Raw genomic sequence first — 25641 nt, 5'->3', positions numbered from 1 at the left:
GTTATTTCTTATATCCCCATTTCTCGCGAAGATATCATGGCTGGATTCCATCCACACGACGACCCGTACTACCCTAACCACGACAATACCAAATGGCTCGGAGAGGAGCCAGAGAATGATTACCCAACCCCTGTGGATGGTCACCAAGCTGAAGGCTATGCTGACGGTTCTGACTCCAACCTTGAAGTGGAGAACTTAACCCCGATGACTCTTGTTCCGAATCCTAACCCTTGTCCAACTTTTCAAGGCTTGACGCCTCCTTGGGTAGAGTGCTCGGAAACCTGGAGCGAAGAACGAGACCAACATATGTCGTTTAATAGAGAACGAAGTTTCTACAACATAAACGAAGGAAGCTCAGCAGATAAAAATTTTCTAATCCTGGTCCATAGAGTTGCCCGAAACGAGATTCTGGGTAGAACAACTCTCCATAGTATCGCAGAGGTTGATGCAAATGCAAGAATATATACGATCCGCACCAATCGCCTTGAGCACACTCGTGAATTGTCTAAGAGAGACCCTGAAACCTTGCTGCGAGCACAGACTGAAACACGAACCGAAGTTATAGAACTCTGAGTACACCAGAGGGTATACAAAAGGCACCTGCCTGATATGGAGTGGCAACTAGTTGAACTGAGGGTTCACCAAAGGGATGATCGCCGCTAGTAGTAGATGCCTTACTTCCTTTTCCCTGTTAACAAGAAATTTTTCTTTTCCCTATCTATGTCCTATGTGGCATTCTATATGAAACCATCTTGTACTGTAAGTACTTTTAGTTAGGCCTTGAGGCGGCCAAAACTCTCCTGCTCCGGATGTGATGTAAGACCCTCTCCAAGGTCAATTTTCCCCAATTTTCTACATCTTAAACATCAATGACGTCCTCAGTCAGAAGAATTCCATGACACTCTTTGTTCAAATACTTCCTGATGAGTCTATCTGAAGCCCACTTTAGTCAAGTTGTTGGACTAGAGTAATTTAGCTCCGGGATCGTTCCCAATTTCTTTCAAAGGTTGAATCATGTTATTCACCAACCAATGGAACCCGGTTTGAACGACAAACGTCATTAGATCATTCTATGATCTTACTTCTACTCTATAGGTGGACAATCGAAATACATCTAGGTTAAATGATAGCCCTTACTAGGAATTCTAGTTCATCAAGAGGGATTAATAAGAATGTTATTTGTTATGATTTCCTCACATATACATTCCCCAGTTATATACAACGAAGACTTGGTAGACAATAGAATGTGAGATTTCTAACCTAGTTTCTTTTCCTCGTTGGGATGTGAAACTAAAGGAGAATCACACATTTTACTATCCGCCCAGTCTTGGTTATATCATAATATGTATATGTTAAGTTTTCATGTATAATAACTTATCTTTAGTCAGAACCAAAATAATACAGAGCCAACCTTAGTCACTCACAATTTACTTGTCTTTCGTATTACAGAGTCATGTCATCATCCGGAAATAGTCAGCCGAACAATGAAGCCCCTAACCTTCATATCGACGCCGCAACATTTCAAGCCGCGGTAACAGTTGTTGTGACAGCTGTCCTTACAAACCTCCACACTAACGACGCAACCACAACTGACAAGGGAATTGAAAATTTCGATTGTTGTATCGATCTTGGAAGCCAACAAAGGACAATAGTCTCGGACATACAAAGTCGTAAAACCGAGAAGAGGAAACGAAATCGCCGAGCTCAAAAGGAGCGTCAATGATCCCAAAGACTTGCCATGCAACAGCAACAAGTGGCAACTCCTGCCCTTCAGCAGCAGCACGACCAATTCCTCAAATCCCTGGCATCGGGACAAACCCTGCACACAAGGTTGATGGGAAAACCGGCCCCCATAAAAGGAAAGTTTTGAAGTGGATGAATGAGGAGGGCACCCGTGTCCATGTAACTCTAACTAAACACCTCACTTCCACCACCAATGCTAGTGCAAGCTAGATATGTCATCAATGCGGCGAGATTGGACACCTTAGAAAGGAATGTCCAATCATAAAGAACTCTGGTGCAGACGGGAGGATACTAAGGATCACTACCGCAGGAGAAACCACTCCGGAACCACCCGCAAATATCAGTACGTGTTTCTAACATCGACATTTAAATCCCGAATTTCTCTATATGCTAAATCTAGCATCGATTAAAGCATGCATAGTAGTAATCATGTGACATCGGGCGAGTTATTCCTCACCATAATCAAATTCTTGTACTACGAAAAGTCATCCCCATCTATCCCCTAAATCCCTGGATTCCCATTCGAAATGCAAATTTCGGGACGAAATTCCCTTTAACGGGGGGATGATGTGACAACCGTCAAATTATGGTCAATTCAAAGTCAAATAAAGTCAACAAGTCAAACCGGTCAGCTCAACTAACCCTTGTGTACTTGCACTTACGTTCAGTATTTACTAAACAACTCGCTATTCTAATAAGAAAACATGAATCGAAAAGTACGTACAATTAGATCTCTTTAACCTAAAAACTGTAGTACGTGGCGAGCCAAACCGATAAAACAATGATGCATACTCATCGGGAGTGTGTAAGATCCTTAAACAAGGCTTAACAGGGTTTACGAACCATGCATTGCGATGCCGCACACTCACAATTGTCACACATGGATCCTCTCTCAATCATTTTCACTCTATCTCTCTCTATGTCAAATCTCTCCCAAATCTCTCCAAGTATGTGAAACCTCTCTCAAATATCTCTTTGTATGAGGAATCTCTCCAAGAATGTCAAATCTCTCCAAGTGTGAGAAATCTCTCCCAAATCTCTCTCAAAAGTTTCCCGTAACTTTTTGGAATCATCCGGGTCATTCCGGCCCTTAACCGGGTCAAAAACGGCTTGAAACGAGGCGAAAACGAGAAAAATAGGCTTTAGGAACCGAAACCGGAGTGAGAGGCCTCTTAGGACCAGAGACCGAGCCTCTGGTGGCTAAGAGACCAGAGACCGAGCCTCTGCCTCTGTCGCTTCACGCTCTGCTCCTCTCGGTCTCTGTTCGCTACTCCGCCGCTTTGTTGCTCTCTGTTCCTTATCTCTCGCTCTGTCTCTGTCTCGGTCGCCCTCTGTTCCTTATCTTCTCGCTCGGTCTCTACTCCGCCCCTCTATCTCTTCGCGCGCTCTGTTCCCTTCTCTCCCCTCTGTCTCTTCGCGCGCTCTGTTCTCTTCGCGCGCTCTGTTCTCTTCTCTCCCCTCTGTCTCTTCGCGCGCTCTGTTCTCTTCTCTCCTCTCTGTCTCTTCGTGCTCTCGGTTCCTTCCCTCTTCCTTCTTCCCTCTCGGTTCTGCCTCCCTCTCTCTCTCGGTTCAGCACCAGAAGGCCGAGCCTCGGCCAGAAATTCGCATATTTGTCATTTTTAGCCCATTTTTGATATTTTTAACATTTTAAGCCCGTTTTTCGTGATTTTAAAGCGGGATTTTCTCCAGAAATTATATTTTAACATAATAAACTCTAAATATTCATAATTTAAACATATTTTGATGAAAATCATTATTTAAATAATAAAAATCAAATGGGTGAATTATTAAAGGTGGAGTGTTGACTTTGCCTTATCCAATGTCACAAGCAACCACCCCACACCCACTCTTTGACTAACCACACATCTCCACCTTACCTAGGTCACATCAAAGTCCTTTCCACCCAATTTACACTCATTCCCATGTTTTTAGAGCTGGAACAAACATCCTCTCTCCTCATTTTCTCTCATTTGCCCTCATTTCACTAAGTATCAAACACCACTTTCTTTCAAACTTTTCCCACTCCAAACTCGAGATTCAAGGCTGATCTTCACGAGTTCTTCCACTCTTAGTAAGTAAAATTCATCCTCCTTATGATTGTTTCACTTCATTCTACTCAAATCATGAATATCTTACACAAACTCCATCATATTAGCGTTAGAGCTTCGAATCTTCAAGTGATTCTTCAAGTGTTCTTGGGTTGAACACTTCTCTTCTTCAACACTTATCTACTGAAATCACTCAAGGTGAGTTCATACCCCTACATTTTCATGTTTTCTCAAGTTTTCAGGGGGGGAATACAAGTTAAAATACTAAGAACATAACTAAATTTTTCTAACAGCCTTCATCAGAAAAGTTCAACTCCATTCACGGACTGTTTTGGGCATCTTAAACATTTTTGTTTTCAAAACTGTACAAGGTGCAAATAGTTCAAGTTTTTATCTTTAAAATGGCTACTTGCACATCTCCATACGATTTTTCTACAATTTATGGTGATTTTTACAAAACTGCCTATCATTTCAAACAACAATCCGGACCAGTCTGTGATTTTGGACTTTTTCACCCAAGTTGGAGGTCATTAAAAATCGTAATAAAAATTATGAGTAAACTAGACACATTTTTTGAACTCTCAGAATTTACGGATCTAGTTTTCGACTTCGTATGATTTTTCTATGATTTTTCCAAAAACAGGGCAGAATGGCTAAAGTTAGCCAACAGCATGTAAATATCATAACACTTTGTATTGTGTTGAGCAAAGTGTATAATCATAAGTTCTAATATTTGAATGTGTTTCCTTATTAGTTTATCATTATGAACTGAAACTAAGACATTCATATTAAATACTATTCATTCATTTTGGAACACGTATTATTTAACTATAAAAAGTATAGTTTGAATATATTTATAACACTAATACATTTCCATAAAAGAGTTCATACATATTACATACATTTTAGATAAACTATAATAGGTATAGTTTATGATACATCACTCTACGCACTCGTACAAGAAGGGTACATTCATACAAGAAATATTTATATTCACACACATTTCACGTAAACTTGTTACCCTATATTGTGAGACTCTCTCTCTCTCTCTCCCCGTACGTCCGAGTGCGGGATATAATTCCTGGTAGTTATAATCAGAATCTCCTTGAGGGAGAACGTGATACTTGTATATAGATCTATATTGGGATTGACACCCCACACCTTGTTGCTAGCTACAGTTGGACCTGCAGGTCTACGGGTGACAAATGTCATTTCATTTTTCGCGACACTGAGAACGTCGTGGCAGGTTCACATAGTCATAGTATGATTATAACGACTCACATAGGGATATAACAATCCATAAGTTTACGGGATTTTATTTTTAAAAATCTAAATGAGTTTTATGTCGATTTAAAATCACCTTTTCATCTCTATGAGTACAAATATTACTGTACACTTTTGGTTTTGGTAGTTACGACTACACATCATTTGAAACCACATTTATACTTTTAAGTATGGTCAATACTTGTTATTTCTCAGTCCTCTAATTTAGGACTACGTATATACAAACTACCGGGTCTCTATACAAAAAGGGGTACAAATACAAAGTGTCGGGTCTCTATACAAAGTTATTATGATATTAAAACTATACTTCCTCTAGAATTGTTAGACTTCAACTATAGTCGCTGAGCGTATATGTTTGAGTCATATAAGAATTTAGTCTTGGTTGGCCTAGAATTGGTGGTGCCCGCCTCATCTCCTATTCCTCGTTGGGTTGTGGACCTAGGGCAGACCCACTATATTCAACGTTTTATCTAATTTAGATCTTATATAACTTATATACACTGGACGATTATAGAGGAACTCTACGGGTCATTCTAGGGTTCATTAATGCATCATATAGGAATATTTCTATTCACACTTAACTAAGAAAATATTGGATTTTCTGGAAATCAAACTATATCGATTTTACAAGGAAAAACGGTTTCTACTTCAAACAAAACTCTTATGAACTCACCAACCTTTGTGTTGACACTTTTTAAAACTACTTGTATTCTCAGGAAATCAGTGAAACAGGAAAACATCATCGCTTTGAGGATGGGACGTTAAACCGTCAACAATTTACTTTGTCATCATAATGTAATTGCTTTTGAAACATGTAAACATATACTTTGGTGTAACTTTTGCAATTATATTTATGGTGGTTGTTTTTACTTTGAACACTATTATACACGTTGTTGTGATACTGTACATGAAGTCCTCCACCCCCAGACGTTTCCGCCATCCTTGGTTTGGGGGTGTGACATCCTAAGTCCTTTAAACATTACTTATATAACTATACATATATGGGCATGCATTTGACAATATAAAAGTATAAAAGAAGTTTTGTAAAACCTTTGAAATTTTTAATAACGAAGAAATGATGACTTGATGTCAGTTTATAAAACGATTTGAAAGTAGTTTGTTTGATAAGACAGTTTTAAGTATAAGAAAAACCTTTGTTTGAAACACGATTGTAACAGAGTTTGAAAGGAAACATACAGTATGTAAGGCAGTTTGATAAAGAGTTTTAACATGTAAAACCGGTTGATAAAGTGATTTGAAGTAATAAGTTTGGTAAAACAGTTAAAAGTGTAGTAAATCCATTTGTATGCCAGTTATTAATCACATGCAATTGATATAATAACTAGCATGATTCAACTTGTATTTCCCCCGATAAAAGCATTTATAAACATTTAAAAACATTTAAAAGGTTAATTAAGGGGTATGAACCCACCTGTAGTGAGTGGATCGTATGGAAGTGTCGGACAAGTGCTTGGTGTCAAGTGAAGACTTAAACACACACAATGAGCCTAATAACATATAAAGACATATGTGTGTGTGTGTGTGTATATATATATAATTAGTGATTATAACACTAATTAGACAAGTATAAACATCCTAATGTGTGGAAAACACTTTGGTCAAAGTGATAGGAGGCCATTGGGTTGCAACAAAGGATTGCAAGGCATTGTATTTGAGTTTATGGTCTATGGACCATACTTAATGGAGTTTATGACCCAGGGAAGTTTACTCTCGGTCGTAAACTCTCTAATGGGTCACCATTTGTGGCTTAAAGGTAATATTTTTTAAGTGGTTAAGTGTTCCAAGGCTTAAACAAGAGGCTAGGTGAGTTTAAGGTCCAAGAATGACCTTAACCTGGGGACCACTTCCCCAAGAGTTTACGTCCTGGGGACCACTTCCCCATGAGTTTATGGCCGTAAACTAATGGTGGGAAGTACCATTTCGATGTTTGAAGTCCCTAGTTCAATGGTGGTTGGTTCTCGGCTAAGTTCTAATCATTTGGAAGGACAAGAAGGCATCAATGCACCCTTATAGGGAGTTTACGGCCTTGGGAGATGATTGGCCGTAAACTCTCATTCAACCCTCTATTCTTGATGATTCTAAGCTCTAAACATGTTAAACCTAGTGTACAACGAGTTAGAACAAGAGTACTTACGATCTAGGGGCTTGAATGGTCGGTTTTGGCCAAGAACACTAGTGTGTGTTCTTGGTGTTCTTGGTGAAACTTGAAGATCTACACAATGGAATGATTTCACGGATGAAATCATGTAAGATCACTAGTTCATGTAAGATATCAACTAGTTAGGGAAATATCATTACGAGATTTGAAGATCGGGGGCGAAGATCGGGATGATACTTGAGAGGATTTGGGAGGAAATCAGCCAAGGGAAAGGAAGGAATGAACAAATAACTGGCATATCATCATATAAGGGGGATTTTATGGCCCAAATGGAGTTTACTACTGTAAACTCCCATGTGGTGGTCGTGAACTCCTTGTAAAGGGGTTTCAGACTTGTTCTTTGTGCTAGAACTTCAGTAGATAAACCCCGATAATTATCCCTTAAGTGTACAAGGCTCGGAACGCTCAAACAGACTCCAAATTATGCTAAATAATAGAAGGAATGAGTTTGACTTTCAATAAAGTGTTTGACTGTACAGGATAGAAGATTTCAGGTTGTCACAGCTTGAATATACACTCTCCTCGGCATCTTTCGTAATTCTACATTTCTTGATATTATGAATTTTTAGATGATTGTATTTTGATACTTATGGTTTTCTTGACTTGGTTTTTTAGGAAACAATGTTTTATTTAAATTAAAAATGAATATTTGGTAATGATTATGGGACGTTACAATATATATATATATATATATATATATATATATATATATATATATATATATATATATATATATAGGGCTTGGGGAATATGTGGTTGTTATGTTACTAATATTAGGTACAGAACCATCACAAACTAGAAACTTTTAACAAAATTCAATCAAATATCTCTACCATATTTCTTTTGTCCTCTATTAGAGCTTATGTTAGGCATTGTATATATATCTTTTATGGAGTTTTATAAGTTTAATTTTGCACCACAACCCATTTATAAGAATATTTTACCAAATACATGTAGTTCAGTATATTGCAATTTATTACAGAAAACTATTGTGAAAGATTGAAATTGTTCATTAAAACGCTGATAAATCTCTTCCCATAATCCATCAAAAAAACAATGCAAGTATACATAACATAGGTGTCAGAGGAAGTTTTGAAGCTTTTACTAGAGGTCTAATAAAAAACACATTCGAAATACATAGATGTTGAAAATGAATTCCAAAATAAAAAATAATTTTAGTTCAAAATCAATAGTAAGAAGCTAACGGTGAAAGAAAATTGTGTTTGTTAATCAAAATGAAGTCAATTTAGATGGTTCTATACTTGATATTACATACATGACAACCACATATTCACTTTCCCCATATATATATATATATATATATATATATATATATATATATATATATATATATATATATATATATATATATATATATATATATATATATATAGGCAGACTGTAACATCCCAAAAATTTAAACAAATTTAAACCTTTCAAAACAACCCATTTACTAATAAAAGTCTTTTCAAAATCATTTTTTCCAAAACATTATTTAAAACCAAAGTCTTCCAAGATTCAAGCTATCGTAAAACCAAGGGTGTGTACAGTCACGCCTTTGCCTTGTCACGGTCCTCCTAACTACCTGAAACCATAAACCTAAATTGTAAGCATGAAGCTTACTAAGTTCCTGCAAAATACCACAGTAAAAACAAATCACATACACAAACACTCATGATGGCTCAATCAGCCTCGGGTTGGAATACCATACATGTCTACGATGGGTCCAGTCATCCTTGGGATGGAAAATGTCTTATCATAAGCATGTTTGGTCTAATTAACCATAGGGTTGAAATACCAAAACATGTCGGGTCTAATCAACCATCGGGTTGGAATACCCCTGGCTTGTTGACTGATACACGAAGTTGTCCAGTCTTACCATATACCATATCAAGCATATCGATTCCAATCAACCATCGGGTTGGAATACCCCAGTATACTATGAGTCCAGTTAACCATCGAGTTGGAATAGCCCAGGACCACTCAACCATCGGGTTGGAATGCCAATCTACAACAGGTCATGTCATCCTTGAGATGGAATATCCTTGGGACCAATCAACCATTGGGTTGGTATGCCCCCGGCCTATTGTCTTACGCACAAAGTAGTAAAGCCCCAATCACTAACAATGTGTGACCATATAATAGAAAAACATATAAACTGTCTACAGACAGTCATACAAATCTACAGATCACTAAGCATAACATCATTTTATATACCAGGATACTGATCTAACATATCACTACATCTCGATGACATACTATCACATAACAGGATATCAAATCCAAAGGGCTGACCTTGGTGTCTTCGACCTGCAAGTACAGTGAGGAAAACTCACATCAATCCGCTGATAATCAAATGCATGTTCGGGTTACTGAACTGGATAACCTCACACCAACTAATAAAATACAATCTTAATCAATAATTATCCTGATAATTTAAAATCTGAGGCCCACTCCGTAAACCAACTTCCTAAAGGGTAAAAGACCATTTTACCCTTTTCTTATTTGGCCCAAGACCAAGGCCCAACCCAATCACACAAATGCTCAATATGTCAACTCAAAGCCTAAAATGGCCCAACAAGGCCCAAAACCACATCTCACGTCATGACCAGTCCTGGCCACATCGTGAGAGTTCAACGGGACCAAGGAAAACTCAACGGGGCTGCCCTCACGTCGTGAGAAGCCTTATCATGTCATGAGCCTCAATCAAATAACCAGAAACGGGACCAAACGATTCTCACGTCGTGAGACCTTGTGACTCACATCGTGAGAATAGTCTAAGGCTAATAATCCAACATTTTAGTCCTTAATGCATTAAGCTTTCAATCCTAGTTCTTCTAGAAGCTAACAAGGACTCGAAATGTCACTAAAAACGATTACTTGATGGACATGCATGCCCGAAGCATGACCTAAACCCATCTTAGGTCAAAATGACAAGAAATGCACCCAAACTAAAACAAGATTCATAAATTATAACCATTCTTCAGATCCATAAGACTAAATCACAGAGAATGACGCATTGATCCATAAAGTTGCCAACTTTTTGGATCCCAGGCATGCAATCCATCATAAATATGCAAAAGGGAGCTTAGAACTTAGATCTAGCAATTTGAGCTCATAAAGATTGGATCTTAGACACTTACAATGGTCCAAAATGATGAAGCCTCCTTGCTGAACTAACACTCTAGAACTTCTCCTTCTTCTTCTTCTAGCCACCAAAACACTAAAATGGATTCAAACTCACCAAGATGGATTAAGGTTAGGGTTTTTTCTAAGTTAGGGGAAGGTGGAGGCAGAGAAATGAACCCTAAAATCGAGTTAAGGGGGCTTAAATACGTGGGAAACCCTAAAATTTCGTGGGCTTGGGCTATAGCGAATCTCACGTAGTGAGCTCTTATAGCTCACGTCTTGAGCTCAGTCCCAAATAGAATTTTCATGCGGCCCTCCTCAGGTTGTGAGCCTCCATTCCTCACGTTGTGAGGACCCCTATTTTCCAAAAGTCCAACCTTTTTACCCTCTAAAAGCCTAATTTGATTCATCCAAGAAAACGGATGTTACACAAACCTTCAACAAGAAACCATTTTAAACCATGAAAACAAGGAACCAATCTTGACCGTTTGAAAGAAAATGATCAATGGGCAAAACGGGATGCACATTAAGAGATTTAACGCACATGCACTGGGTCATAACAAAAAAAAACCCACTTTTTCGTTTTTTATGGCTATTATTGTATCAAAAAAAAATATACTAAAATTCAAGGTTCTAAATGGCATGAGGTTTGGCGTGGCGGCAAGGTCAAGCCTCAAGTTTAACGAGCCATGACATTTTTCAAGACGTGATATAAGGCAGTAATTTTTTAATAATTTATAATTATATTACCATATAAATATAAGTTTATATTAAATATAACTACTTTTTAGAAGTGTTATATCAATAACTAATAACAAAAAATTAATAAAAAAACACAATATTTGTATCCCCGATTAGAAAAGACATAACAAATAGCAAAAACCATGTCTCCAACGAAAACGTGCGTCATAATACGCCATAACGTACCATGTCACGTCATATCACGTATTGACACGTGTTACGCCTAACAACAACGTTATGAAATTTTTCGTAACGGCGAAGCCACGCCTCATGCATTGGCACACGCCATGACGCGTCTTTTAGAACACTGTCGAAATTCATAATTTTTTATCATCTTTCCATAGATATCAATGATATACAAATAATGAAAATTTTGTTTTATTTCAAAAAAGATCACTTCGTTTATTAGTTTTTTTAATATTTATGTTTGTTTTTTATTAAAAAAAATAAAATAAATACATCAAAATTCGTAGTTGTTAGTAGTGTGAATAATAATAAATCAAATTCATATTGTCAATCTTTGAAAATTGAATTATATGCACTTCATATTCACAATGTGATCTAATTTAGTTGTGAATTTTACAAAACTAATTTATAAGTAATCAAAACATTAAAATATTGTAAAACTACAAGGAAATATATTTTGATTGACATGTATATTTCATTATATTAATTTTTGAATTATCAAAAATGATGAAGTAGTAAGACAAATTCACATTTTAAATGCCAAAAACAAAATTACATGTAGATCAGATTCACAGTACGAATCTACTGTGAATCTAATTCACAATGTGAATCTAATTTACAGTGCGAATTAACTGTGAATCTGACCTTTAAAGTGAAAAAATATATATATATATATATATATATATATATTTACATTGATTTCAATGTCTATTTAAAGAGTATACAAAAATATGAATTTTGATATATTTATTTTATTTTATTCGAAAAAAATTAAGTGTAAATATTAAAAATAATAATAATGATAAACTGATGTGAGTTTTTTTTTTAAGAAATAAAAATTTCGTTTTTTATATATCAATAAAAAGGTTTATGAAAGAAGGATAAAAAAAATGATTAGAGCATCCATCCACGATATTCAAATAAATTCTATAAAGCATAAAAAAATTATTGTAAGGGCTTTTCATTTCAAAACTTTTTCATGTAGTTTGAAAATGTACAAGCTAAATCAATAGAGTTTTATTTATTTATTTATTTATTTTGTATATTTTTAGTATTGGTTTAATTAGCACTCTATAAACTGATATAGTATAACCCATAAATAAGCTTGTAGAAATGTTTTGCTACAATGAAAGTTTGTCAAACTTTGTTGTTTATTGATAATTTGATAGTGACACCAAAAAAGGTTATTAAAAAAATCTCCATTTGTGTTACTATTAGCCAGTTATTTTTCATAATTATAAGAAAATAATGAGATACATAATTAATAAACTAAAAGACTTTTACTTTAAGTCTTTAACGGTATATGATGTTTACACCTTTTTTTTTTAAAATGGTGGGTTTATGAGACATATGGAAGTTTGAATAGTTTAAGGAATCACCAAAAGTCAGATTTAAAGGAAAAAAAAAATAAAGAAAAGAAAAAAGAAAAAAAGGGGGCTGGTGTACGTTTTCCCTGGGTGATTGATGTTTACCCGCTCGACTCTCCTACCCCATTTTGCGTTTTCAACTTGACTCCTAGTCCTATCGATCCCACGATTATTTCCCTATAAATACCATTATATTAATCTCTCTTTCTTCCTCACATACAGAAAGATGGCGATTAGCGATGACGAAGTTGCTATGGCGACAGTGGCACCATTGGCACCAGTCACATTTCAACGACCTGTTCGGAGTGACCTTGAAGAATTCTTTCCTAAGCCCTGTAAGTTCTTATACCTTCATGATTGATGAATTAATTTTTCTTTAACTCAACTGATTAATTAATTAACTATGGTTTTCTCAAAAGACATGGCTAGAGCTATGGCTGCACCAGACACGGAGCATCCCGATGGCACACCAGATCACAAAGCTGCTGGCATGAGTGTCCTCCAGCAACATGTCGCTTTCTTTGATCAAAACGACGATGGCATTGTTTATCCTTGGGAGACTTACACCGGTAAACACCAAATAAAACCAACTTAATTCCCGAATGTTTGATTTGAATATTATATATATAACGATAACGATGCTCTAAACTCTTTAAGGGCTTCGAGATATTGGGTTGAATGTAATCTTCGCTGCAATCGTGGGATTAGCTTTCAATGTAGTATTTAGTTACCCTACCCGCAAAGTAAGTTGATGTTTAGTCTATATGCTTTCAATCATGTTATCAACTACATGCAAAGTGAGGCTCATGTACACCTTTACGTATTCTGAATGTTGTTGTTTGGCTGAAGGGTTCCCTTCCGAATTTGCTGCTTCCAGTTTACATAGAAAACGTACACAAAGGCAAGCATCCAAGTGATTCGGGAACATATGATACTGAAGGAAGGTGTGTAGTACGTTACTCTCAAAAAAGAAAATAATAATAATATAATACTGACCCCAAATCAGATCAATATACTATATATAACATAATAATAAGTTTTTTTTAGGTATCTTCCTGTTAACTTCGAGAATATGTTTAGCAAATATGGAAAAACATTCCCAGATAAGCTAACATTGAAAGAGTTATGGAATATGACAGAAGGAAATCAGACTTCATTCGACCTTCTGGGATGGTTTGTGCTTGGATCACATTAAACAAAATCATTTTGTGCATTTTAATTAAATCGAGTGTGTATTAAATATATGTGTTCGATGTCATCATGTCAAGCAGGATATTAGAAAAGGTGGAATGGGCGCTTGTATACCTTATAGCTAAAGACGACGAAGGTTGCCTTTCAAAAGAAGCCATGAGAGGTCTCTTTGATGGTAGTCTCTTCGAGAAACTTGCCAAAGCGAATAAAAAGACGGATTAAAAGCCATCATGTCCTTATGCCAAATTAAATAAAATTGTACTCAGCTACAAAACCGTTGGTATCATTATATTTATGCAATCTACCTATGTGAAGTGGACAATTCCTTATCTATTCCTTATTTATGTAATTCACTAATTACAAGACACGAGATATTTAATTTATTATTTAAGTAAACTATCTTTTCTTTGTTGCACTATTTTAGGAAGATGATCAAATAATTTAATCTTAAATATTACTAAAAGAGAAACTTTATGATATCATCTTAAATAATCTGGATCATTGATTGTATTTCAATCTCATTTTTTCCACCCTTAGATCAAATTGCTGACATCATCTTCCCCATATGGAATGTATTTAATTCCAATAAATGATTTTCAATCATCAATCAATAATTTACATTCGTTGAAATGGAATGTATTTAATTCCAATAAAAACTTTCCATATTTTACATCTTGAATTTTCAGTTATGAAGATTTTAATATGATCAATTTTAAAAATATATTACTAACAAATCATTTCAAATAAAGCCTTAATATCAACCATTAATATAAATCCATTTATATTAGTAAGGGTAAATTACACGAACGATCCCTATGGTTTAGGGTAATTTGCGTGTTTGGTCCCTAACTTATTTTTCTAACTCGGAAGGTCCCTACTTTTTTATCTTCGTATAGTAACAATAAAGTTTATTAATTTACACAACAAATATAGATATTTCAAATTTTGTAATATTATTATACCTTACAGAATACAACTCCTTCCAAAATAAATTTTCATCAGTAATTTCATCCATAATTTCAACAAATTTAAATTTGTATTTTCTTTATATAATATTTTTTAATGATCCTGATTTTTTTTTCTCCAAAAGTATATCAAACATTTACGTTTTAGATAATGCTGCCCTATTATAATTATTATTTTCCAAAAGTATATCCATTTAATGAGGAATTTGATATAATAAAGGAAGTGAATGTTAATTAAAATGAGATATATATATTCCATAATTATTACATGAGTTTATTAAAAAAATTAATATCAAGGTGTAAACATTAAACATTTTGAAAGTGAAATTTCAGAATACATACAAACGATAATGTTGTACAATGAAATATAAAAGTGAATAGACTAAAAAAAACACTATTAAAGCAGTCAATCTTGAAAATAACATAGTTATGAAAAATTATAAAGTAAGATTAAAATTATAAGATATTAGGAGATTTGTAAATAGTACATTTAGTAAAAGCGTTACGGTTATTAGAAAAAATAAGAACGTTAAGATTACTGAAAATACAATATATAAACTAAATTATCACAATAGTAATGAAATGTGATTATTTGATATTTCATATAATTGACAGATATATCAAATTAAATTAATATACTAAAATTATTCAAAGTTGCGCCAAAGCTAATGCAAAATTTTTACGAACACTAAATAAATAAGAACAAACATAAAAGCTAGCATTTATATTTATAATCAATTTAAAATAAACCAATCATGATTTAGAAAAGAATCTCCATTGATGATATACTAAAATTAAATCTATATAACATTTAACATTTTATAAATTATATTACATAACTTTATTTGAATAAATGAAATAGTTGTTAATATTTAATGCAATAGAAAAAACGGTATATTGATTGTCAATATATGTTTAAATTAGTTAACATTATTATGCAATGAACGTCTAATTAAAATGCTTATAAATATATAAATATTATAACTATATAAGACGAGGAAAATCGTTCAACTAATAAAACAAAAAAATGATGTCTACAAAGAGTTCTTTCAATGATTATATATATTTATCGTTTTCAATGTATTTTCTACATATTTCAATAATACCAATAACCATATATTTTTTTAATAATCATTATACAATATCTATAAACGATTATATGTTTTTTTATGTATTTCCCGCGTTTAACGCGGGCTATAATCTAGTTAATAAACGAAAGAAAGATTATTTAATATATTAATGAAAAAAGAAATCATTTGTTACGCAATTATTGGGAAATCTCCAATAATGTTAAAAAAAATTAGCTCAGTTTACGTTTTAATCTTAAGTTAATTTTATTTTATTTTTTACGAAAAAATCTTAAAAACCATCAAAAATTTGCATTTTGACCGTTGAAACCGATAATAAATTAATTTGGGACTATTTCGTAAATTGACTCAAAATATTGTGATTTTACTGTAAACAAAATATTATGACTTTTATACAAACAAAAACCTTATTATTATTATCATTATTTTATTAAAAATATAAACAAGTATATTATTTTTTAAAGTTCATTATTAATAATATTGTTAATAATACATATAAAATCATTTAAATGAAGAAAAAAATATGTTAAAGACATTTTTTAAGGGTGGAAATGGAAGGAATGGTGATGCTTTAAACATTGAAATTATAAATGTGTGCTTATATATTCTTACTTTGTATATGACTATTTCATATTTGTTATTATTGTTTCAACTCAGAATTTTAACACTTCAAATTTTAAAAGAAATTGTCCATTTGTAAACTAATTTATAAATAGTTTAGATAAAAGGATTTCTTACTTTTTATATAAAATTGTTTAAGATAGAAGAATGTCTTTTCGAATCCACTATATCCACTACAAACATCTACATAGGTAGTCATATCAAAATTCAGAAGTATTAATTACAATATCTTGTTTAATAAAAAAATAATATGATATATTTTGCTTTATCACACTACATCTACTATGTTTACAAAAAAAATCATAGGAATAAAATAATAAAAAAGGGCAACAAACATGATGGTAATGCATATACTTACACACAAGATATACACACATAGCACATGTTGACATATTAATATATGTGGTAGCAACTTAATCATAATCTTGATCTAATCTCACTTGTGGACCCAAATTCAATTCAAAAATATATATATATATATATATATATATATATATATATATATATATATATATATATATATATATAAAATGTTCCATTACAAGTTAAGAATGATAAACAAAAAATTAAGAATTTAATGATAATATTTATAGTCCATGACACAAAATCACTATTTATAAACAATTTTAGAAATAGATAATTTCTTTTAAATTGTTAAGTATTAATATTCATAATTAAAAACAATAACAAATGTGAAATGACCATATACAAAGTAAGACTATACAAACAGACATTCATGATTTCAATGCTTAAAGCATCACCATCCCTTCCACCTTTACGCTTAAAAAATATTTTTAATTTTCTTTTCTCATCTAAACGTATTTATATGTAATATTAATAATAACGAATTTAAAAAATAGTTTATATATTTATATTTCTAATAATAATAATAATAATAATAATAATAATAATAATAATAAAGTTTTTGTTTACAGAAAAATCCTAATATTTTTATTGTAGAAAAGTATCAATATTTTGGATCATATTACGAAATACTCCCAAATTAATTTGTTATCGGTTCCAACCGGTCAAAAATATCAAAAATCAAACTGTTGTTGGCTTTTAGAACTTTTTCGTAAGTAAATAATAATTTATGATTAAAAAGTAAACTATGCCAAAATTTGGAACTTTATTAGAGATTTCTTGACAATTATTAACTGGAAAAAATCGATAATATTAGTGAGACATAGTCAATTATTATTCAAATAATAAAATATTGTAATGGAAACCGGCCAAGTGATGTCGGATTGATATAAGGTTGGTTGGTCTGCTCTCTTACTACCTTTCATTTTTTTTATTTGACGATTCATTATTATGTCATTTTTTTAATACCTTTCTCTCACCTTATGAAATACATACCTCTCATTTATTTCAATCCTTTCAATCTCCTCACTTTTCTTAATATCCAAATATATAAAAACTAGTTTATAACTCGTGGGAATTACAATTTTGAAATTAATTAAACTTTCATACTAAAAACTCAAAATTATTAATCAATTATTTTAAATAAATTATTAATTAAGATATATTTTTTTAATTATATAAAATTATAATCATTGATTTAAATAAATATTTGACCTTATAATTTGTATTAATTTTATTTTAATTTTTATTCTAATGTTATTAATTAGTGTAATTATAATAGAAAATTTGAAATTTGAAATTTGAAATGGAAAATCAATAGGTTGACAAGTAGCATGATATTAATTAAGATACCTAATAGGATGATACATGACAAAACGAGAATAAACATATTCTTTTGTTAGAATATGGAGATAACTTATCAATATTATACTTTATTTATGAAGAATTAAAAACAATGAATTTTGATATAATGTTCATATTAAAAAAATATGTATATAATTTAATAAAAAAATTAAACAAGTTTAAAAAAGAAAAAAATAATAAAAGAAAGAAGGATGTGGAGAAATTGAGTCACGCGGGAGATCACTACACCACCACTTGGTGGTCACCACACCACTACAATGATAGATTACCTCACTATAGTGTCAAATAAAAGTACTCCTACCAAACTAAGGGTGGACATCGTGGCAAGCGGATTAAAGGAGGGAGGCGGCACTACTGCCAATGGTGTTTTGTAGGTTCTTCAACCCATTAAGAAATGCATCTTCTTTATCTTTCTCTTCTCTCTATTTATCCTTTCTTTCTTTTTCTTTTTATTCACACACACACACATATATATATATATATATATATATATATATATATATATATATATATATATATATGAATTAAAATATGTTATGTTTTATTTTATTTTTAGTTTTAGAATTCAATTATAATAACAATAGTGATATGGTAAGTGTGTTGGGAAATGTATCATTTACAAATGTTGTGGTTTTTGAAAGATTTAAGTGAAAGAAAAGAAAAAAGTTAATGCAAAGTTGATATGGCAGTGAATTTAATGGGTTGGAAGAAATCCGTTCCCTCTACCCTAACAGTTGAATCAATCACCGAGTGAACTCCGATATTTAAAGTATCAATTTTTTTATAGAATATAATATAAAAATTTTAAAACTTTGATACAAATGATAATAATAATAATAATAATAATAATAATAATAATAATAATAATAATAATTGAACATAAACTTGAATATAAACTTATAGAGTAATGCGTAGCTTTAGGAACATGTGTGAGTCGGTCACACGGTGGGTGATAGGGGTGATAACCTAGGTCCTATCGTTCCAATGGACCCAAAAAAATTCCTTAGTTATGTAATTTTAGTATATAATAATTAGTCTATTTTAAATAAAAATAAGATAATTGTTTTTTAACAGCCAGTTAGTGGTTGGAAGTTAGTATCACCAAGTTAGTAAAAGTCACTAACGCCCATACTAGAACTCGGGACCTCCAATCTAAGAGGCAAAGTGTATACCAAGTGGGCTAGTCCATATTGGGAAGAAAAAATAAGATAAATTACATGAAGTAGAAATGAGCCAAAATGTAACATTCGGGATTTACCAGGTATTAATATTAATTATTTTATTAAGTAATGGGTTATTTTGGTTTGGGCCAAGACCGTTGGGCTTCAAGAATTGGGCTAAGAATGGTTGTACGTTGGGCGTACTATGTCAGGTACGTTGGGCGTACTATGTCGGGTACGCTCAGCGTACTCAAGAGAGCGGGTCATAGAGGCCATACACGTACGCCCGGCGTACCAAAGGGTACGCGTAGATCCTAAACCCTAAATTTGAGGGTTTGACCCCTCCCTTTTTAAAGGACCTTATGTCCTTGGATCAACCTCCCTATCACTCTTAGGCAGCCACCATGAAAACCCTAACCCGTATTCTGTATTTTTGTCATTTGAGAGCTTCTATGTGTGATTTTGGTGTTTAGAAGAAAATGAGGTTGAAGAAGAGGCAATGATTCAAGAGGATTCAAAAGGAGCTAGTAGATTGATAGTTTATTTTATTTACTTCTTTTTATTAGTTTATTTTATATTTTTTAGGTCTTTTTATTAGTATTGCATTGTATATTCTTTATATTCTTTATCATGGATCGTATTGGATATTTTCTATTTTGCATGAGGTATTTTGCAAGGTTTTGGAGCTCGTTGCGGTTGCAGTTTGATTAGAGATAGAAATTGGGGGCTTTCGAGACATTATTGAGCTTTATGAATCGATCAAATGAGATTTGGGCTTAAAAAGCTAAAGACTTCGAAGAAGTGGGCTTGTGAAGATGGATCATAGATTGTTATTTTGGGTTTAGAGCATCCATATTTGAAGCTAGAAGATGATTGGTTAATTTGAATCATGTGGGATATGGAGGGGACCGAGGAAATCTTGGGTAGTGGAATGGTGTAGTGGAGGAAAAATAATCCAATAGCACTCCAACAATATTTGCGAGAGTGAATTCTCACGCGCGCGGGTACCCGCGTTACTGCCTAATTTTGCGCATTTTGGTCATTTAGCTTACCATTTACCTTGGGGTTTGGATCTTTTAGGAACAACTTCGATTTTACACCATTGGAGACCATGAGAGGCAATTTTTGGAGCTTGAGACTCATTTCTTATCATCTTTCTAAGCAATTGATAGTTTCTTGATGCAATTAGACTTTTGTGGTTGTTTTTATTTTGTTGCCATGAGCGGCTAGTTTATCTTTTTTAGTTAAATTTGGCTAAAACCCTTGGATATTTGTGGGTTTTGAAGGATTCATGTTTGATTATCGATTATCTTATGTTTATGATTCTAGTTCATATTTCTTATGCTTGTTTGATACTTTGATCATGAGCTTGGTACTTGAATGAACAATTGTTGGTTTATTTCTTTGGTTTAGCATTGAATCATTGAATTTACTTAGAAAAAGGGCTTTATGATGGTAGAAATCATCTCTAGCTTATGGATCATAACTCCTTTATGGATGTGTAAGCATTAACATCCTCTAGCAATTGAGGATTCCTTCATTCTTAAGGCTAATCAACTTCTTGGATTTAATTGCTTCAACTGAATCTTTGATTTTGATTAAGACGGTGTGTTGTGGGCTTCCCCAACCTCCATACTACCTATGAGGAATCTTGGTATATCATGCTTCATGATTGATATAACCAATTTAGGATGAATGATAAGCTTCATATTGAATCCTAATGTTAAACATACAAATGTTCATTGTGTTGAATTGCCTTGGTTAGGCAATTATCCCCAATATTTGAGCATCTCATAATCTTGCTTAATTGCAAGATTTTTAGTTATTTAAGTCTTTTAGTTTTCATGCAATCACCCCCCCCCCCCCCCCCTCGTTTAGTTTACTTGTAGTTAATTATTTTATTTACACTACTTCTTTTGGATGACATTTGTGATTGAATACAACCATTTCCCCAAGGATCGATACCCCTTTTTACCATTATATTACGTTTTATTTGCAAACAAAGGGTGTAATTTGCTTGGTGGAGTTGACATCCCACCAAGTTTTTGGCGCCGTTGACGGGGAAATTGGTTATTGTTATTTGATTTTTTATGCCTAGGTCTACAAGAACCGGTGAACTAATCTACAATCCGGAAATTGAAAAATAAGTAAAAAAGGTTGAAAAAATTAGCCAAACAAGAAAATCAACAACTCATTCAAGCTTCTTCCTCTTCTCCACTAATCAACATAGAAGATCAAGTTCTCACTTCAAGTGATACCGACATCGAACCGAGTTCTCCAATTGTTGGCCATTCCTTTGAAGATATTCCGTTTGAAAACTACATAGCCATGAATCATACTCCACCTCACAATCCCAACCCAAACCCAAACAATCACGATGCCAATACACCACCCCGACAACCAAGACAACCACAACAAGAACCTTTCATTGATATGCCACCTTGGAATCAAGCCCCTCTTCAACCAAATCAACCCAATTATCAACAACAATTGCAACCATAAAACCCAAACTTCCACCAAAACAACCAACCTCAAAACAATGCTTTTCAAGTCCAACAGCAAGCACATTACCCAAATCAACCCAATTACCAACACCATCCAATGTACCAACACCCAATGTACCCCCAATAACAACCCTCCTACAATCAATATCCCAATTACTAACCTTATCCACCACTTATGTACAATCACCAACAATACCCATACCCACCTTACCAACAACCTCCCAATTACATGCAACAATACCCTAATCCACCTAATCCCCCTCAAGAGTTGACACTTAGACAAATGATGGAGACGAATGTTACTTATACACCTCTTGGTATTTTTTATCCTACAAACCGCGGAGGGATTAAATTGAAGTCAAGTTTCACACTTCAACTCACCAACTTCCATGGGTTGGATAGAGAAGATCCTCAAAAACATTTGAAGTCCTTTCATATGATATATGTTAGCATGTTGCCCGAACATGTGACATTAGATTATTTCAAGCTAACTGCCTTCCCACTCACCTTGGAAGATAAAGCTAGAGTGGTTATTCAACTTACCACCATGATCTATTCACACATGGGAAGAGTTACTCAAGGCCTTCAATAGCAAGTTCTATCCCACTTCCTGGATATCAAGTCAAAGGAGTGACATTTTGGGGATTCAGCAAGGGGAGACTGAGACTTTTCATGATTTTTTGGAGCGATTCAACAACTTGTATACAAGTTGTCCTCAACACAATATACCCGAACAATTACTTCTTTAAAAATTTTATGAGGGTATGAATGAAAAGGATCAAAGGATGATTGATGCTTCAAGTGGTGGTGACATATTCAACAAGACCCCTTGCGAGATCCGATCACTTCATGGTACCATTTCTAAAAATCAAAGAAACTTTGGGACTCGAAATGAAATGAAGAGAAATTCCCCAAAAGTTGTAGGTGAAATTAGCAACACCCAACATTTAGAATCAAAGCTCTTGGATTTGACTAATGTGTTAAGTCAAATGGTGGTGGGAAGTGGTTAATAATTGATGGTGTGTGGTATTTGTGCAATGACGAGGCATTATACAGATAAGTGTCCCACACTTGCAAGTGAACCAGATGATGTTAATTCAATGGGAGGATATCAAGGTCAACCAAGTCCCATGGGATTTCAAAACAAACATAAACAAATTTGGAGGAATAATCCAAAAAACCCATACCCACCAAAGCAAAACCCACCAAATGTTATGATGACATCCCAATATCCACAATATTCTTCCCAAAAACCTCCATATCCACAAACATCTTATACCTCTTCAAATTACCAACAACCTCATCAACAAGTCCAATTAAGTGGTAACCATCAAATGAGTCTTCAAGAACTTGTTACTTCTCTAGCTCAAAGCCAAACCCAATTTCAACAAGAGACCAAGTACACCTTCTCCAATATTCAAGCACAAACTGGAGACTTGGACACCGCTCTCAACAAGATGGAACAAAGGGATAAACTTCCATTTCAAACGGAGAAGAACCCTAATGTGAGTGCAGTCACCTTAAAAAGTGGGAAAAAACTTAGAGAAAGAAACCCTAAAAGAGTTTCAAGAGAAGAAGAAGATGATGTTATTGTTGTTGAACCTTCGAAAGTGGTAGTTCCTCCAAAGGAACCGGTTGTACCAAACATTGAGCAACCCGAATATTCCAATAAGCCTATCAAGTCATTGGTCATACCACCACTCTTCCCTTCCCAGTTAGCCTTTTCCACGAAGATAGCGGAAGAAAATGAATTCTTTGAAACTTTCCGCAAGGTTCAAATAAACATTCCACTATTGAATGCTATTAAGCAAATTCCAAGTTATGCAAAATTTCTCAAGGATTTTTGCACCAAGAATAGGAAATTCAAAGCGAATGAAAAGATTCAATTCAATGCAAATGTGTCTGTGGTTATCCAAAATAAATTACCTCCCAAATGCAAAGATCCGGGAATATTTGCTATCCCTTGTACCATTGGTGATTTACATATCGACAGTGCCATGTTAAATATTGGAGCCTCCATCAATGTCATGCCATACTTGGTTTTTCAATTTCTCAATGTTGGACCTTTGGAAGAAACCATATTAATCATTCAATTAGAAGACAAGTCAAGTATTTCTCAAAGAGGAGTGTAGGAGGATGTGTTAGTACAAGTTAATCAACTTGTCTTTCCCGCTGATTTTTATGTCATTGATCATGAAGAGAAGACTCCTTCCAAATCATCTATGATCCTCCTTGGAAGACCTTTCATGAATATTGTAGGGTTTTGATCATTCTAACACTCTTATGGTTTACATGCAACCCTAGATACCTTGGATCTATGTTTTCTCTAATATACATGCAAACTTTCAAATTTCCAAGGTATCATCCTAACTAGCATACTATGGAGTTATACAATACAAAAATCTAGTTGAATGACATACCTTTTGTTGTAGCTTGAAACTTTAAGCCTTTAAGAGCCTAGCACCCCAAGTTTGATGCCTCAAATGTTTCACACAACACCACCAACAATGGAGGAACTTCAGAGGAGGTTACTTGCACTCACAAAATCGGCTAGCCCTCTTGTATATCACTTAAGTGCCGACTTGGTAGACTTAGGGTCCCTTATATAGTGTGGAAAATTTGGGTTACACCATGTAAACCCTAATGAACTTCCATATCCCTCATGCTCCATGGGTTAAAACCTCCATGGAGTATCCATGGGTCACCACATGGGTTTATCCCAACATAAGGAACTATGGATCATAAGCCTATAAGAATGAATGATTTACCAAATCAACCCCTTATATTTAATTAATCTCTTTTGATCACAAACTTAATTCCAAATTAATTCTTTAGCAATACTAATTCAATAATATGATTTCATATTAATATATTAGAACTTATAATATATTAACAAATCATAAGTATCCTCTCCTCATAAGTCTATCCTTACAAATTGTTTCGGTGCCATGCAACCCAAATGGACCATGCTACTCACGGGTCAAGTACATACCAATTATAGTTATTGTCTTAGACACTAAATCCAACAGTCTCCCACTTGGATAAGTCTAATAACTATAACTGCAAGTATGACTTAAAACACCGACTAGAAAACGTAGCTCTTAAAAGCCTCTGTCGAACTGAGACGCTCCATTTTAGATAAGTCATCATATAATCCTCTGTTCTCAAGATATCAGTTGGACAAATACATGGAACAACGTCATACTTATGTGCAGCAGTTTGTTTCCCGATTTCCGATTTGTTTGACATAGAACTTAATCAAACACATCAATTCAGTTCTGACTGGGCCCGACACATAAGTCAAAACAAAATCATAGAGGGGCCCAACATATTGCTTTTAATCCTCCAAGGACTAAAAGGAAAAGATAAACTTCGACTCATATGCTTGTACTAACTATTCATCAAATTGTACACAACAGCACGTTTTATAACATCAAGTTACTGAAGCGGTTTCGTACTATCAATGCACAACCAACTCATAGTTAGCAACTCATATCTCTTGGTTTGAAGACTTATATGATATTATCATCTCACGATCACTCGAAATAAATTCCATGAAGTGATACAAGTGAGTGCGGGTTGAATCTAATACTCAGACCTTATGAGCACTCATGAATGTTACAACAAACTTTGCTATGTCTAATACAATTCAGACAGATTTACAAGCCAAATTCATGACAGTCTTGATTCAATACCTACTTCCAATG

General features: G+C 33.8%; 1 protein-coding gene across 1 annotated transcript; it reads left to right on the top strand.

Moving 5' to 3' along the window:
• The first annotated feature begins 12853 nt into the window (after nucleotides 1-12853).
• Nucleotides 12854-14264, top strand: LOC145039176 (putative peroxygenase 3). Its single transcript, XM_078987285.1, has 6 exons — nucleotides 12854-13012; nucleotides 13097-13246; nucleotides 13335-13420; nucleotides 13527-13621; nucleotides 13725-13850; nucleotides 13949-14264. The coding sequence occupies exons 1-6, from the start codon at nucleotides 12904-12906 to the stop codon at nucleotides 14088-14090; spliced, it is 708 nt and encodes a 235-aa protein (XP_078843411.1). The 5' UTR covers nucleotides 12854-12903; the 3' UTR covers nucleotides 14091-14264.
• Nucleotides 14265-25641: the final 11377 nt, after the last annotated feature.

Source organism: Lactuca saligna, chromosome 1, assembly GCF_052625555.1.
Source record: "Lactuca saligna cultivar CGN05327 chromosome 1, ASM5262555v1, whole genome shotgun sequence".
NCBI lineage: Eukaryota > Viridiplantae > Streptophyta > Magnoliopsida > Asterales > Asteraceae > Lactuca > Lactuca saligna.
Note: the sequence above shows the minus strand (reverse complement) of the source record. Positions and strands in the feature narration are given on the sequence as shown.

Bases quoted from the DNA above. Each gene is read 5' to 3' on its own strand.
- LOC145039176 (XM_078987285.1), top strand. From the start codon at position 12,904: ATGGCGATTAGCGATGACGAAGTTGCTATGGCGACAGTGGCACCATTG. The intron at 13,421-13,526 runs GTAAGTTGATGT...GTTTGGCTGAAG, and splicing joins TTAGTTACCCTACCCGCAAA to GGTTCCCTTCCGAATTTGCT. The intron at 13,622-13,724 runs GTGTGTAGTACG...AGTTTTTTTTAG, and splicing joins ACATATGATACTGAAGGAAG to GTATCTTCCTGTTAACTTCG.